Source organism: Benincasa hispida, chromosome 4 (assembly GCF_009727055.1).
Source record: "Benincasa hispida cultivar B227 chromosome 4, ASM972705v1, whole genome shotgun sequence".
In the NCBI taxonomy this organism is placed as follows: Eukaryota; Viridiplantae; Streptophyta; class Magnoliopsida; order Cucurbitales; family Cucurbitaceae; genus Benincasa; species Benincasa hispida.
The window spans coordinates 54,587,819-54,606,156 of NC_052352.1; the positions used below are offsets into that span (position 1 = coordinate 54,587,819).

The 18,338-nt window shown below is 37.8% G+C and overlaps 1 protein-coding gene across 1 annotated transcript; it reads left to right on the top strand.

Moving 5' to 3' along the window:
• Nucleotides 1-218: 218 nt before the first annotated feature.
• On the top strand, nt 219-18,061 carry LOC120074935 (ATPase family AAA domain-containing protein At1g05910). The gene is made up of 11 exons (XM_039028042.1): nt 219-575; nt 1,339-1,616; nt 3,390-3,482; nt 3,617-5,422; nt 5,507-5,695; nt 5,829-5,971; nt 6,581-6,826; nt 10,731-10,917; nt 11,365-11,430; nt 11,513-11,765; nt 17,514-18,061. The coding sequence occupies exons 2-11, from the start codon at nt 1,401-1,403 to the stop codon at nt 17,900-17,902; spliced, it is 3,588 nt and encodes a 1,195-aa protein (XP_038883970.1). The 5' UTR covers nt 219-575; nt 1,339-1,400; the 3' UTR covers nt 17,903-18,061.
• Nucleotides 18,062-18,338: the final 277 nt, after the last annotated feature.

The window sequence follows — 18,338 nt, forward strand, 5'->3', positions numbered from 1 at the left end:
ATTAAACACGTTTTAATATAAAATCGGACGTGCATGAAATTTTAAAAAAGGTTTTCTAGTATCTTAGAGGAATAGGAAACACAAGAAAGGACAATTCCATTCAAAAGCATATTCGAAGGAACATCGCGTCGGGTCGGGTCGGGTTCAACGGTAAGATCCGAATACAATTTCATCGACGGCCCATTAAAGGCCCTAGAAATCGACGGCCCACGAAAGCCCTAGCTGAGGCCATGCACTCTCTCTTCCGTCTTCCCCATGGAAAAAATTTCTGTTTTTCTTGAGCTTCGATCTTCCTTCTTCCCCAGTCTTCGTCTTCTTCCTCATCCTACCTAAGTTCCTTCACTCAAATGCAATTTTACACCTATTGAATCTCTCTCAAATTACCCACTTCCTGTACGTTCTTCATTCTCCTCTCCCCTTTCTTCTTCCCCCTCTTTCAATTCCTTTTTCCAGCTCTGGGAATGCTTCTTTCTTCTTTGGTGATATTTTGATCAGACTGTCTTGATTCTTGAAGCCTGGGATATTCCTTCGTTCTGGGGCTACACTAGGCGAGAGCGCGGACAGAAGCTGTTCAGGTTTGTTTTACTAGCATGCAATGCAACTATTTATTATTAATGTCTCTGCTATTCAAGGTTGCTGTTATCTTGTGCATAAATCATGAACAATACTTGGTTGGTCAAAGGTGTTACCCTTTTGTTTTGTTTTTATTTTTAATTTTTTTAGACTCATGATTAGATTGTTCTTCCTGGGATGTGTTTGTTTTTCGTAGCGAGAGAGTGGCAGGGCGTATGTTAATTAGTATTTAGGAGATGATCATGCAAGGCCGTGAGATTTAATAAGAAAGTACATAAAAGGAAGTAATGTGGTTTGTACCTTGTGAATTTGTGCTGAATGTGACATATACAGGTGCTCGTAGTCGCAGTTGAGTACTTCAATTCAATGATCAAGTCTAAGAAAGTGCCTCTGATATCCATTATCAATTTTTTTTTTTTTTTTTTGGGAGGAGGGGAAAAGAGATAGCTATTATGTTCAGTATATTGTTGACAAAGCGATGGTAATGGCATGGTGAACGGCAGAACTTAACTAGGGATATCTTGATCTCTCATCCGTTATTTCACATTGGTTTTCGGATCATGATGTTAGTTGGATATCTGAAAAGCCCATTGTTAATAAAATGGCTGTTTATCTTTTGGGGTAGGAAACAATATCATTGATGGGATGTGATTACAGACATTTATGCATATATTGGTGTGAAAATGCATGTTGGCTAAGTTAGTTTATTACGGTTCTATTTGCTCAGCCATTGGCTGAAAACTGATGAGAATAATTTCTTGTCAGATGTTGTCTTCAGAAGCACTCACGGGGAATTATATCAATCCAATCTAGCTCTTACATCGCCCATGTATCCAAAGCAAACTGGTTCAGGGGATGGACCAGTCTCCAGCCCACTACGCACAAGTGCTCGACCAAGGAGGAGGCCAATATCATATGGTCGTCCATATGTGTATTATGGTTCTTCTGCAACCTTCAAACCCAACAAGAAAAGAACCCCAGCTACTAGAATTGCCAAGATGCTCCGTCCAAAGAAGCAATCCATGCCAACTGCTAATGCTGTTGTGAGAACTATATCCTATATCTTATATCAATTCAAAAGGTCTTATGGGCAAAGCATTGATTATAGAAAGAATGAATTCTAGTTTAAAAATTAATCTCTAGCACACAATTCTTGATTTTTCTATATAGGAACTGTATATATGCAACAACATACGTCACTCTTTGTGAAACTGTATCTAAAAATATGGCTAGACAGTAAAAAGAACATTTGAAAGCTGGATGTATTTATAATTTCTTATATTAAAGTTGACTGAAGAGCCACTTTTGTATTCTTGGTTGCTTGGAAAGACATGCTTTTTCCCTTTTATATATTTGTTATCTTGAAACGAAAGATTGGATCAAGAGTGTTTAGATAAGGTTCTAAGGACTAAAGGATTTGGGAATAAGTGGAGAACTTACATGGCTACAATTAACAAACTGCTGGAAAAGGCTGATAAATGGTATACATGTGAAGTTCGAAAGGGGGACACGGTTTTTTTTTAGGAAAACCCAGGCTCTTAAACACTACTCTCAAATTAGGCTCTTCATGATGATCATTCTCTTCTGTTGGCTGGGATCTCAAATTTAGAAGGAACAGTACCAATTTGGAGATTGAGGGCAGGAGTGGGCTGTCTTTCTTAGTTGGCTCACAAATTTCACCATTAGTGAGACAGGAAAAAATGGACTCTTAAACAAGAGGATGGTTATTCTGTAAAGTCCAGGGACAGCAAGGTAAATGCAACCTCTGAAGATATCATCAGCCCCTTTGTTAACCTTATCTACTAAAATCCCTAAGGGATAAACACCTACAACAGATGATAGAGAAGAATGCCAAACTGGTATTGGTCTCCTTCTTGGGGTGGGTGTTGTGCATAAAGGATGGGGAAGACAGTCAACACTTGTTCTTCTTTTGCTCTTATGCTGTGGTGGTTTGGAATAAGCTCCTCAAACTCCTCCTCAAACTCCTCTATTTGTCATGGGGCTTTCTAAGCTTTGAGGCTTTGTTTTAGCTTATTTATGGAACCTATCTTGGTGGAAATGCCATTATTATATGATTGGAGCTATTCTTGTTATCATCCTTTGTTGGCTCCCTTTTTTAGTTTTAGTTTTTTGTCTTTTATTAACATGATATTGTTTTTTCATATAAAAAGAGTGGGAGAAAGTTCACTTTTTGCCCATGTACTTAGTTGAGCGACTCAAAATTTAACCTTAGTTTTAGTGTCATCTAATTGCTATCTTCAATCGATTAAGTTTTCATTTTTCTTCTTGTGCATTGTGGTTAGCCTTTGGAGGCATACTCTCGTGTATGGATTATACTTTTTTGTTGGATGCTTTTTAGTTGGATTTGTATATTTGGTGTTGAGTTTTGCTATTCCTATATTTGCTTTATTTTGTTCTTAGATTTGGATGTTTTTGTGGCCTGGCTTGGGCTTGGATATTTCAGTCTTAATTTTAGGTGTTTTATGGTTGAATTTTACATGATTTCTTGGTTTACTCTTAGCACTCTTACTTTATTTAATCTCCAACTAACCCAAAAGTGTAAGCTGATGGGTTAGGTCAATACTTCAACATTCTTATTTTACTTTGAAATTCAATTAGATGATATAGAATGCTCAAGATTAAAATTGACTCATTCAGAGTAGGTAAAAGGATATATATCTATGTACATCTATATATATATATATATATACACTCTCATACAAGTTAATGATTATAAGCTTTTACTCTCCAGGGTTGTTCTCCTTTAAACTCTGCCATTTCTCAGACTTTTATATTATCTTGTGTGTATTTTTCAGCCAGTTGAAAAAAATTTGCGGCGGTCTCAACGACAGAAGAGGAGGCGTACAAATTTTAGTGGTTACACAGATTCTGAAGATGAAGACATAATGGTGAGATTTAATGTTGTTCCAAGATTTCTCTCTCTTCCTCAACCTAACTTTGGTTCGTTAGATGCTTCAAAATGTATTATGGAAATATTACCTTCATTTACCACACGTACTGAAGCTTAATAAACTTGTTGCAGAGTCCCAAGTATAAAATACTGAGGAGTCAGAGGGATAATAACTCAAATAAAAATGTTTTTTCTTCTCCAAAGCATAAAAAAAACATGGAGAACCGACCAACTCCTAGGCGCGAGGGATTACGACCACGTCATTCACGATTAGTTTCTAGAGACCGATTGAATTCAGAATCAGATGATGAGCAAGGTAGCTCAGAAGATAAAGGAAGCCAAGATGGGATTGAAAATGGGAATGATATAGAGGATAATGATGTGGATGATATTCAAAATGATGATGAAGGTGAGCCTGAACCTGAGGATGAGGGTGAGGAAGATGGTGATGATGAAGGAGGTGAAGAAGAACAGGACGGACGTAGACGATATGATCTTCGAAATCGTCCCGATGCTCGGAGACTGTCTATAGGTGAAGGTAAACCAAGACCAAGATCTCCTCGCAGAGTATTACATCAAGGAATGGGTACTAAGGTTGGGAGAGATGTAAGGAGGGGTGGATCTAGAGTTCACAAACGTCGTATGGCGAGGATTGAAGATTCTGATGATTCTCTTCTTGTGGATGAGCTGGACCAAGCTCCCGGTATACCATGGGCTCGAGGTGGAAGTAGATCTGGCCCACCTTGGCTGTTTGGAGGATTGGACATGCATGGGACTGCATCTTGGGGATTGAATATTGCAGCATCTGGTTGGGGTCACCAAAGTGATGCATTTTCAAGTTTAACTTCTGGTATTCAAACTGCTGGACCAAGCTCTAAGGGTGGGGCAGATATTCAACCTGTACAAGTTGATGAAAGTGTTAGCTTTGATGACATTGGTGGCTTGTCAGAATATGTAGATGCTTTGAAGGAGATGGTATTCTTTCCTTTACTTTACCCCGATTTCTTTGCAAGTTATCATATAACTCCACCAAGAGGGGTGCTGTTATGTGGGCCTCCAGGTACTGGGAAAACATTAATTGCTAGAGCATTAGCCTGTGCTGCATCAAAGGCTGGCCAAAAGGTCAGTTTCTACATGCGGAAGGGTGCTGATGTTCTAAGCAAGTGGGTGGGTGAGGCTGAGCGACAATTGAAACTGCTCTTTGAAGAAGCACAAAGGAACCAGCCTTCTATCATATTCTTTGATGAAATTGATGGGCTTGCTCCAGTTAGATCAAGCAAACAGGAGCAAATTCATAATTCCATCGTTTCCACATTGCTTGCTTTGATGGATGGACTAGACTCTCGCGGGCAGGTTGTATTGATTGGAGCTACTAATCGGATTGATGCTATCGATGGAGCCCTACGCCGCCCTGGTCGTTTTGATCGTGAATTTAACTTTCCATTGCCTGGTTGTGATGCACGGGCTGAGATTTTGACCATTCACACTCGCAAGTGGAAGAATCCTCCTTCAGAGGAGCTTCGATCAGAACTTGCTGCTACTTGTGTAGGTTATTGTGGTGCTGATTTGAAGGCCCTCTGCACTGAGGCTGCAATTCGAGCTTTCCGCCAAAAGTATCCTCAGGTTTACACCAGTGATGACAAGTTTCTGATAGATGTTGAATCTGTCAAGGTTGAGAAGTATCATTTTGTTGAAGCCATGTCCACAATTACTCCTGCTGCTCATCGAGGGGCTGTAGTGCATTCTCGGCCGCTATCTTCTGTAGTTGCACCATGTTTGCAAAGACATCTTCATAAAGCCATGATTTTCTTATCTGATGCCTTTCCATTAGCAGCATCATCTGAGTTTGCCAAACTTTCCATGCTTTCTTTTGGATCTGCAATTCCACTAGTGTGTAGACCTCGACTTTTGCTTTGTGGTGGTGATGACGTTGGGTTGGTAATTGTCTTGGAACCTTCTGATATTTCTCTATGATCATTTTGGAGCGACCAACTAAATGTACTTACTGGTTTAGTTTTACAGGATCATCTTGGTCCTGCGATTTTACATGAATTGGAGAAATTTCCTGTTCATTCTCTGGGACTTCCGTCGCTGCTTTCTGATCCCAGTGCAAAGACACCTGAGGAAGCATTGGTACATATATTTGGTGAAGCAAGGAGGACTACTCCATCGATACTCTACCTACCTCAGTTTCACCGTTGGTGGGAGACAGTGAGTTCGTTATTCAAGATATTCTATGTTGATTCATTAATTAGTTTCAAAAACTTTGTACTTCGTAAAATTTATGAGTGTTCTTTCTAACATTGTTTAATATGCGAGGTTGTTTTGATGGTTGATTTTTCAGGCAGATCAGCAGTTGAGGGCTGTTTTATTGACTCTGTTAGAGGAGCTACCTTCTGACCTTCCCATATTACTGCTTGGGACATCCTTAGTCTCGCTGGCCGAAGTTGATGAGAAAGCTTCTATGATTTTTCCTGATCGCGGGATGTATGTCTTCATTTACTTTGACTGTACCATGAAATTATTTAACCTTGTTCTTTTATCATATGATGCATATTTGACATTTGGATATATATATTAAAATCAGATATTTTGTTTCTTCTGAAAAGACTCCGATTGTTTTGGAAAAATATCTCAGTCTAGGTATTTTATCAATTTTGTAAGTCTCATGTGATTCCTTTACCCCCATTTCATGATAGAGGATGCTTCCCTTATTTATTTTATTCTTTTGACTGTTTTTGTTAGAATGTGCTAAAAAAATATATAGCAAGATATTTTGGGATGTGGGTGCTTAGCAGGTGCTGGAATCTTGTACATTCTAACTGATCTCTTTGTATCTTCTTTCCTAGTTTTTTTCCCTTCTGATTCTTCACTTTCTTTGATCACCTATATTTTTGTTCTTTTTAATTACAGTAGTTTATTAAGAAAAAGGTACTTGATAGTTGATTGACTGAAGAGATGAATGGTTCCGCTTTTATGGTTTCTCTCATCATAATCTTTTGTATAGCATAGAAAAGATATCCGCTAATAATATTGTTTTGTTCGTGAAAAATTACTTCCAACCTAATGTTCTATTCACTTTTTTCTAATTAGCAGATATCAAGTTAGTCCTCCGTCCAGTGAAGATAAGTCTTTGTTTTTTACCCATTTAATCGAGGCTGCTTCCTCGGTTTTGCTGGAGGGCATGGATAAAAAAGTGCAAGTGTCTGGATCCCTTCCTGAGCTTCCCAAGGCTCCAGTAGTAGCCAGTGGACCAAAGGCTTCTGAGTTAAAAGCCAAGTTAGAAGCTGAACAGCATGCCCTTCGGCGTTTAAGAATGTGCCTTAGAGATGTTTGCAATCGGTGAGATGGTCTTCACTTGCACCATTGTATCCTTGTTAAATTTATTGTCATTTTATTCTGTACTACTGAGTTTTATTTGCTGCATTATTACATTAATCAGTGACTTCGAAAATTGGTTAAATCAGAAGTTTAGTCAGTGAAAGGTTTTTGAAGTTTAAAAAGTGTCTACTAAGGTCTGAACTTTCAATTTTGTATTTAATAGATGTATGACTTTTTTTTTTAATAATTTAATGGATCTATTAGATATAATATAATATTAGTTTTATGTATAGTAGGACCCTAAATTTTCAACTTTGTGCTTAGTAGGTTCATAAGTTGAAAAAGGTCAGATGGGTCAAAGATCTATTAGACTTGAAATTTAGACATGAAATTTTCCTATTGGACACTTGAAAGTTTAAGGACCAACTTCTTAAAGTTTGGGGACCAAATGCAAACATGAAAGTTCAAGGACCTATTAGATACTTTTTATAGTTTAGGAGATCAAGATAGGTTTCTTCTCAAAACCAATATTTTTGAACAAGCCGGTCCGGTCCACCCTTTAGCAGCAAATTCACTATGAAGAAACAAGCGATCCTGAGATTCCTCCTACACTTTTTTGGAACTTTAAGCTTCTAGATGAGATTCAGATTCACCATGGAAAGGTGTTATTTGAGATCGCCTTTGTAGGTTTAAGAAAGTAGATTTAGTTGAGAAACCACCAGAGGGATCGATCTTCCACTTCAAACGATTCCGATTACTGTCATTCATTCAGAAATTAAGATGTTGCATGAAGGCAGCAACAGTACACCTCTATTTGAGAATCTTCTAATTCCCAAGTCCGAGACTTGAATCAAATCATTCTAGTCATCAACAATAACATTTTTTTTTTGGAGAAATTGGCATAAATGTGCGAAAATTTTTGCACAAGTTTGAGGATTGCACCAAATAATCAACCCAAAAGCTGAATTTGCTTCACTCACTCACTACGAAATCAGTAAAATTGAAAAACTGTACCTCGTGCATGAAAATATCAGACCATAATCTAACTTCCTTTTCTTTTTGGGCAAGTTGGTGCTCCATCCAAGGTTAACAAGTCCATAAATAGCACTAATAATTCATTTCCTTAGGGCATTTTACTCTTGGCAGAATCTCCAAAGCCATTTCACAAGGAGGGCACTATTTTATTTTTTCTTTTTAACGAAAAAAGCCAATTTAGAGGCCCCCTACATCATAGGAAGAGAGGTCCAATTCCAATTGTCGAGTTGGTTGATTGGGTTATAAATATCATTCCACGAGGGCACTATTTTTTTTTTCTTTTTAACGAAAAGAGCCAATTTAGAGGCCCCCACATTGTAGGAAGAGAGGTCCAATTCCAATTGACGAGTTGGTTGATTGGATTTATAAATATCATTCCACAAGAAGTCTCTAATAATCTTTTCTAAACGATTAATGGTTTTAACAAGGCCTTGCAAACGAGAGAAGTAACAAGGAGGTTATTAAGAACCGATCCCCATATTTTCTACCAATAGGAACACGTAGGTAGATGAATCTTGGTTGAATAACTCAGAGTAAACCCCGAACGAGAGTGAAAAATAACATTGAACTAGAAAATACAACAAGGTCCTAAAATGAATTCAATCAAAAGAGAACGACCGAGAAACAAATAGGACCCATCAAACAAAACTCACCTCCAAAGAAAAGCTGTATGAAAACAAGAGTTGAATGACGGCATAATAAAAACTGTACCCACTTGGAATGGGGGCTGATGGCTTTGAAGAGGAGATATTGTCGAGAAGTTCTGACTACCCACTTGTCTTATAGAGGTGACCAATAGATGTGAACAATTTTCTTTTATTAAATCAGGATCCATAACATTATCCTTAGTGGGTGACTCAGAAGAAATGATAGGCTCACTTTTCCAAGTTTTAGTATAAGGACTAAGCAACAGTGTCAGAATTTTTAACCTCTAACAGTCAAAGGCTTTGGGGATTCTAGCTTTAATGGACGACTCAAAAGGAGATTTAGGAATCTCAAAAGGTGATGCTAGGGGAGAGCTTTAATGGAGCTTTAATAATCATTTTTTTCAATGCACAAGGTGCACCTCAAGGTGAATAGCCCGTTGATTGCCTCAAGGTGAGAGGCAGCAAAAAACCGTCTGAGTGAAGCGAAGCACAGTGAATAGTATAGAGAGGGCATAAGTTTATATATGCATAGTCACATAAAATTTCAAAGCCTTAAAAGATTAATACTAAATGGTAAAAGTAAAACATGAACAAAAAATAAAAGTAAAGCATCATCGAATATCGAAGGCACGAACGCGACCAAAGGCACGAACGCATGAGAGAGGCAACCCAAGGCGACCAAAGGCACGAACGCATGATTGAAATCACTCGCCCCAACTGCATTTGAGGCACAAAGGACCTTGGGTGCCTCGCCTCTTTCCTTAAACTAGTGGTTGACAGCCATGTAACCCAAAGGATTCCCAAGAGCTTGGTGATTAAGATTGATGATAATCATACAAAGTAGACTCATTAAAAAAACCAATCCTTAATTCTGCGACTATAGTGTCCCGAGTCTCTAGAACTTTTTTTTATTTTTATTTTTATAAATATCCCGAGTCTTAGTTGGTGCATGATTACATCATCATTCACTTTTAAAATTCCTTCAAAGTCCAAAGAATTGGAAAATTATTTCAAAGCCACCAAAGTAGTGGCCGATAGCTTCCAATGTGATACATCCCTAATACGTTAGAGGCAAGTTCTTGATGGAGATCCATTCTTTTCTTGAGACCACTTTTGAATAAGTAAATGAAGATCTCTTTAGAGTCTCCATTTTCCTATAGATTCATGAGCCTTTAAGGAGTTCCCACTCTTGAAATTTAGTAAAGCCTCGTCTGACATGAAAGGATTAATCAAAACAGTCCTTAAAATGATTGTCTTCCAAAGCATCTTTAATCAAATTCCTTCTGGCGGCAACCATACAAACTGTGGTGAAAGCAGTAAGAACAACTCCTTTCTTCCTCTGGTGATGGCACTGACCAACAGCGTTGATAACAACGTACGAGGAAGGAGACATGATGGCGTAAGCAGTGACTGCAGACAACCACTGAAGCTAGGATTTGGATTCTTCAAGGAGACACAGTGTGCATGAGAGAGAATTGGGGCCACGATCGTAAACCTAAGGCAAAGGCAACTGGACTGCAACAGTTAAATGACGATGGATCAATCAATGGGTGAGTGCTGAAAGACCCTAAGATTTAGAGAGAAATGGGCTGACAAAACTACGTGTTGCAGCATGTCAGAAAATACAAAAATAACATTAAAATAATAAGACACGAGTTTACATGTCAGCACGTATCGGGAGCATGTCAGTGTCCAACACTGACACTTGGCTATTTCAGGAGTGTCAGTGTAGATGCCGACAACTAGGGTTAGGACCTGTGGTGGCGCCTAAGTTCATTGAGAGAGGGAGAGAGAGAACAAAGGCTACTTGTTCAAAAGGAAAAATGTGCTCCCAATCTTTTTTAATCACCTATCTTATTAACAGGGAATGCCATCTATATGATAACCAAATACATACAGATGGTACTCCCTATCAAAACTCTTTTCCCAATCTTTTTAATCATCTATCTCACTAATGATGATGTAGTAGGAATGTAGGATTAGGGTAAGTTAGGGTATCTTGGTCTAATCCTTAAGTGATTAGGATTAAGATTAGTTTCCTACAACAATTATGAGCCAATCAATTAAGAGGGAATTGAGTCACACTTAATCCCCCCAAAAAAAAAAATAAATAAATAAATAATAGGGAATTGACTATTTGGCAGCTTTCAAGATTTGATTGAACAGTTCACATGTCCCTTTACTTTTTAAATTTGATTTCAATGTCATTCTTTGTTTAAACTGATCTTGTATTTCCTTTGCAGAATTTTATATGACAAAAGGTTTACCGTCTTCCATTACCCTGTTCTTGATGAGGATGCTCCCAATTACCGCTCAGTTGTCCAGAACCCAATGGACATGGCTACATTGCTTCAACATGTTGACTCTGGGCAGTATATTACATGTTCAGCATTTATTCAAGATGTCGATCTTATTGTTTCTAATGCGAAGGTACTGCTTTTTGTATCATAGAAGTTCTAAACTAAATTATAAATAAATAATATTTATTATGATTATGTGTGGAAAATAAATGAAATATGTAGAAAATTATTTAACGTCCAAATAAAAATTAACTTAAATATTTCAATTGGGGGGTGTTCTACTCTCTGATAATTCTGTGTGGGCCTCAGTATCACTATGGACTTTCATTTTTAAATGTCTAGGAAATGGGAAGCAGCAGACTTGTAAATGCCAGAATTTTGTCTATCCTTGTGATTTCTTTGCATCCATTCATACTCATTATGTGTGTGTGACTTGGGCTTGTTTTTGTTCTTCAATCATTTTAACGACACCAGTGTTTGTGTTTCTCAACTCCATGAAACAAAAGAAAGGGTTCACTTCTACTGAGGTTTTCTTTCCTATATTTGTTTATGAGAATATACGTTGTATTTGTTTCAGGCTTATAATGGAGATGATTACAATGGTGCCAGGATTGTTAGCAGAGCTTACGAACTTCGCGATGCTGTATGTTCATTTGTTTGTTTTCCTTGAGTTCTTTTTCTTCAAAAGTTGAGTGGCTTATCAGTATAGATATCCCTATCCACAGGTCCATGGAATGCTGACACAGATGGATCCCGCACTGATTGCATTCTGTGACCATATAGCTGCCCAAGGTGGCCCATTGAACGTGCCAGATGAACTTGGGGGAACTATGTTTCCATCTGCCCCAGCTGTGCAGCTGGGAACTGTTACTCGAGCTAGTGCTCGATTGCGTAATGTCCAGCCAGAGGTTGACTTCAATCGAAGTTACGAGGCATTAAAGCGCCCAAAGAAGAATATGGATGCTGCTCATCATGCAGGTATTATGAACTCACTTTTTGTATGTTTTGTATATATTTCTTAAATCATGAATTTCTGAAGAAATATTGGTTTGCTGCTTAAGTAGCCCTGCCCCACTGCAAGCTCTAAATACAGATGTGGTTAAATTATACATCTTGTATACTCCAAGCATGAAAATGAGCTTATTGACAGAGTTAAGATTAGGTCTCCCATAAAAGTTTAATTTTATCTAGCTTCCTTTGATGTGACATTGGCTTAGGTACCAACTGCTAGCAATTGTTATTTCTTAGTACTCACCGGTTGTTGGGTTGGCTAAACTAGAGGTTAAAGGAATCAGCTAAAAAATCTTCTGTCTTGGTTATGGGTTCTTGCTTTTTTAGTACATTCACTGATTGCTTGATAACGTAATTAGACCAGACCACCATGGGTTGGCTAAACTAGTGCTTGAGTGGAATGTTTTATTGTGATGTGTTTTTCTGTTCCTTACATGTGGATAGTTCTATAGGTTTGGGCAGTTGAAATTTAGTTGTGAGATGATCCTTGTTCTTGTCAACGTGAAAACGTTCAATTTAATGTAAGAAGTCTGTGATTTTTACTCTCATTCTAAACTAGCAATTGGGATGATCCTAGCTTTATAATACACCCCCCAATTTCAATCTTCTCATTAACATATTATTTGATTTGTCTCTCACAATGCTCAAAAATGGATTTGCTCCCGTTCTCCCTTATTAACTTGTTTTCTTTTAAAACCCATCATGGCAAAAGCTGTTCCACACTCTCACTGGCTTAAATTAGTAAAACACTATTAGTAATTAAACTAAACCGAAAGATCATAGCTACATTGGTGAAGAAAAAGGCTCCCATTTTAGTTTAGGCTTCGTTTTTGGTGTCTTTCTGTCAACTTACTTCCAAACAAAGTGTCCATAATAAAAAATTTGCAGAGGAGCTTTCAAGATAATTTGTTTACATGGAATGATTGTTTTGGTTCTTTACTTGAAGCTTTTTCCTAGTGCTCCCAATCCAAGCATTTTGCTATCTACTCTATTTAGGATCTCTTTCTCGATTGGAATTCTTTTATCTTTTCATTGTAATTCAGTTTTCTCACAGGTTACCCTATTTTTGAGCATTACTTTCTTTTCATTATATCAAAAAAAAAAAAAAAAAAGATTATTAGGTACTTCTCTCATTTCCAAATTTCCAAATTTGACTGCTTCTTTCAGTACCAGAGCCCACATCTGTGAGCTTAAAAACATTAAGCTGCTGGAGATCAACTGAGGACTCAATAACCACTCTTGAATTTTCACAAGGCTTAATGGTTAGGGCTAGCCGTGCATGATGTCATGCACGTTCCTTACTGAGGAAAGTGAGGGAATCCTCTTCGACTTACACTCTCCCACTCGAGTTATTGGTTTCCTCTTGTTACCCAGAAAATAGTTACCTTAGCTGCTCTGCAACACTCTAGAATGCAGTTTGAGGATCTTATTTGGGGAGGATCTTGATCATCTTTTGGGGTTGCCAGTTTGTCTGTTCCCTTTGAAGTCGGTGCTTTAGGGGGTGTCTTAGGAGGTTGCTTTGGTGCATTGTAGGGACTATTCCTCTATGATGAGGAGTATCCTTCTGTATCAAAAGGAGGTTGGCATACCCTAATCCAAGCTACCCTTTCTAAATCCATTTCAAAAGAAGGATATTTCAAAAGGACATTGCCAAAACTCAGGACAAGCTTCATGGTTGGAAATGTCCTATTTCAAATGGAGGTAGGCACACCTTAATCCAAGCCAACCTTTCTAGTATGTTTTTTTTTTTAATAAGAACAACTTTCGTTGAGAAAAAAATGAAAGAATACATGGCCATACAGAAACCAAGCCTACAAAAAAGGAGAATCCTTCTACAAGAAGGGACTCCAACTATACAAAATCATGTTCATAGGATAATTACAAAAACCCTAGAAATCGAAGTCCAATGAGAAACGTGAAAACGAATGATAGACCACATATCACGAGCATCCCTCTCAACTCTCCTAACACCATTCTATTCCTCTCATCCCACAACATCCAGACTCTCTTAAACACCACCCTCCTTTTCCTCTCATCCCACAACACCCAAACAATAGCACAAACACTAGCCAGCCAAAGAAACGGCTTGTCTCCCCAAACGGCGAGTGAGGATGGACTCCTTGATAATATCTCTAACGTCTCTTTGATGAGAACACATCAAACCGAACGTCTGGAAAAAAGAATCCTAGACAAAGCTCGCAAAATCACAGTGTCAAAAGTATGGTCCAAGTCTTTCTCCGTCTTCTTGCAAAGAATGCAACAAAAAGGACCAACCAATGAAGGCATCTTCCTAACAAGCCTATCCAACGTACTAATACGACCATGGAGAACCTGCCAAGTAAAGAATTTCACCTTTCTAGGAATCTTAAACCTCCACAGCGACGAGAAAACAAACTTACCCACAGGAGCAAGATTAATGAAACACTGAAAAAAGGATTTACATGAGAATCCTTCCAAAGAATTAGGGCTCCAGACTCTCACATCTCTCCTCCGAAGGCGAAGGAGATGACTCTCAAGAAGAGAAAGGAGGGCAACCACATCCAATGTTTCCCTATCAGAAAGGGCACGATGGAACCCGAAGGAGAAAGAACAAGAGCTCCCCGTCCAAACAAGAAAATCAGTCACAAAATGATTTTAAGAGAAGATATGATATAATCCTAGGAAAGAACCACAAAGAGGTCTCTCCCCCACTCAGTGATCTTTCCAGAAATACGTCTCTCTCTCATCCCCCACTACATAACAGACCCAAGGAACAAAAATAGGGAGCTCTTTCGAAATATCTTTTCAAAGATTCCGATAAGTGCCATTAATTCCTTTAGCTAGCCACTTGAAAGGATATGGGGGCCATGTTTAGTAGCAATAACCCTACGCCACAAAGAATTGGGCTTAGAGGAAAAGTGCCAAAGGCATTTGGCTAAAAGGGTTTTGTTTCGAGTCCTAAGGTTCCCAATTTCCTAACCTCCCAAAGACATTAGCTTCTCGATAATCTTCCATCTAATAAGGTGCAATCTGATTCCTTTCCCTTCATCAGCCCCTTCCCAAAAGAAGTCACACATCACCTCTCTAAACACTTACACACCTCCCCCGAAGCTCTAAAGAGAGAAGAAATAAACCGGAATGCTGCTCAGGACAAACTTGATGAGAGTAAGAACCCCCGCTTTAGAAAAGAAATTCTTTTTCCAAGAAGCCAACCTACCTCGAACTTTGTGAATCACAAGGTCCCATAAAGAAACACACTTTGGACTATTCCCAAGAGGGAGTCCAAGGTAAGAAGAGGGAAGACTTCCCCACCTCACATCCTGTCCACTCAGCCCACCTTACCTTTTAATCTTATCCTCCTCACTATAGATACCCATAACACAACGCTTGCCCCTATTTATCTTCAGACCTGACATCTCCTCAAAGAAAGCAAGAACGTGATTCAGCATTAAGAAGGAATTAACACTTCCCGAGTAGAAGAAAAGGGTGTCATCTGCAAATTGAAGATAGGAGAGGGGAACCCTATCCTTACCCACCTCAAAGGGCTCAATAAGGTTACCTTTGACACACTTAGTCACCAATCTGCTAAGCACATCCACAAAGAGGAAGGGAAAAGGGGAGAGAGGATCACTCGGCCTCAGATCTCTTGATGCCGTCACTTTACCTCTAGGACTCCCATTGATAAGAAAGGAGCAGCTCACATTCATCAGGCAAGCCCACATCCACATACGCTACTTATAACCAAAGCCTTTCCTATCTAAAACCTTATCCAAAAAGTTTCAATCTTCATGGTCACAAGCTTTTTCAAAATCGATCTCAATCAATACCCCTTCTTTCTAGCTCTATAATTCTCGATCGCCCCATTGGCAACAAGGGCTTAGTATGTTGATTTACTACATGTCACTATTTAAACCGCCTACAAAAATTACCTCCATTTGGACAAGCTTGTTTGTGATTTCTTTTGTGAAGGTTCCGAAGGAGAAGGTGGAATGCATAAGGAGAAGGTTCCGAGTTTGATTGTGTTTGGCCTCATCCTATTTTGAGAGGATCATACAAATCACCTTTGCGTCATATTTGCTTTACTTTGTCTCTTATTGCAATCCATGCTCGCGGTTGTCTTAGGAATGGTTGCTTTCATTTTGGCTTGATTCTTGGTTGAGTTGTGGAGCTATTGATACTGTTAGACTCACTTCTCAGCCAAGTAGTACGGTTCTGATGTGTGGGTTCCTTCCACTAATGCCCCTGGGATTTGAGCCTTGAATCAGTTGAGTGGGCAAATCTCTCATCAATTCTTCAATTCAGCTAATGATTATTGGTCTTGGCCTCTTTCCTTCAATCTCTTTTTTTTCTTTTTGTTGAGGACAAATGAACCTTTGTTATATAATTCATACTTGGTGATTGTTCATTTCTTTAAAAAAATCATACTTGGTGATTTTGCTAGTTGCTCATCCCAAGAAGATTTACCTTTCCATTGGGAACTTAGCTTTGAAGTTGTCAAGATTGTCGGTCAATCATTTTCGACGGACAACGCCATACATCAACCTTTCTCCATCTTGGTGTGTTATGTGTGATCAAGAGACTCTAATCACCTGTTTGCTCACTGTACTTTTGCTTATACTTTTGCTGGTCCATTCCTCTATCTATCCCTATTTTTTATTTCTCACTTCAATATTGGTTGGCTCCTCGTAGAGTCTTTCTCTGGTTTCTTCGGGTGAAAGGAATGCCATTTTTGGATGCTTTCTTTTCCTTTGATCATTTTATGCTTGAATTCTCTTTTATCCTATTTATTGATGTAAACATCTAACACTCTTTTAAGACTTAGGACCCCGTTTGATAACCACTTGGTTTTTTGTTTTTGTTTTTGAAAATTAAGCTTATAGATGCTACTTTCACCTCTAAATTTCTTCCTTTGTTATCTACTTTTTACCAATGGTTTAAAAAACTAAACCAAATTTTGAAAATTAAAAAAGTAGGCCCTTAGTAACCATTTGGTTTTTGGTTTTTTGTTTTGAAAACTAAGCCTATAGAGACACTACTTTCATCTCCAAATTTATTTCTTTGTTATCTTCTTTTTATTAATGGTTTAAAAAACTAAGTCAAATTTTAAAAACTAAAAAAAGTAATTTTTAGAATTTTATTTTTTCTTTGGATTTTTGGCTAAGAATTCAACCATTGTACTTAAAAAAGATACCTATCATTTTAAAAAATAGGGAGAAAATAAGCTTAATTTTAAAAAATCAAAAACAAAAAATGAAATGGTTACCTAACTGGGTCGTAGCTTTTAAAAACTTATTTTTGTTTTTAGAATTTGGCTAAGAATTCAACCATTATAGTTAAGAAATATTCAGATCAGTGTAAGAAATGGGGAGGAAATAAGTTTAATTTTTAAAAACCAAAAATAAAAAACGAAATGGTTATCAAACGGGACCCGTTTATCAGGGTTTCCTCTTTTATTTCATTTATTAATTTAAAATTAATTTTTTTTTTAAAAAAAAACTCCCATTCTAAATCCAATGGCCTACAATGCTAGCAAACGTTATATTCTCTTTTAGTATATCTCGATGGTTCCTGTATTAATTCTTTAGAAACCATGGTATCTTGTAATGAAATTTAAATTGTTTGAATTTTTTGGTGGGCTCTCAATGATCTTTAGATGCATTCTAATTGTTGATTTTTGGTATTTTTTTCTTCCCTTATTTCTTGGTATTTACTTTCTAACAACCATAATACAAACAGAAGAGAAACAGACACCCCATCAAGATTCAGTTGCCCCAAAACCATCCCAGGAGCCCGATACAAGTGAAGCAAGTCGTGAAAGTTCACAAGCCTGTCTGGGTGGTGGGAATCAGCGTGATGCTTCTGGTGGAGAAGCCTCCGATCTTACAGATTGGAACGGGTCGCAAGATGCTTCAGTATCCAATTGCTATATTTCGAACCAAGTTGAGTCAGTGAAGAATGTACTTCTGGAGCGAACAAGGAAGTATGGAATTCCAGAGCTTGAAAGACTATACACTCGAATAATGAAGGGTGTTTTCAAGATTAAAGATGAAGGAGGCAAGGATGATCCTAAGCATTCAATTTTGAAGTTTTTATTGAAATTTGCCGAGGATGAGTCTAATTTCTGATTATTATTATTATTACTTTATTACAAATGAATCCTTAACCCCACTCCCAAAAAGTTAAAAAAAAAAAAAAAAAAGTTAGAAAAAGAAAGGTTTATTTCGTTAGGTTGATGTAAAGTCGGGAATTTCATTGCAATGGAAATCTGTTGAGTGGCTCTCTCCCTCTCTCTCTCTCTCTCTCTCTCAACTTTTGTGGTTGGTTCTGAGAATGGCATTTGGTTTAATGATTCATCTTTTAAATGGATCTAGAAAGACAAATTGTAGCTTGGCGGAGTTACTGTTGTAAAGGAATGAAGGATTCAAATAATTGATGTTGATATCGATATTGATATTACACTGTCAAAGAATTTAGAAATTTTGTTTAGATTAGTAATTAAGTTGTTTTTATTCTCAAACTTAGTTAAGGATATAAGAACATATATCGATGGATATATAAATA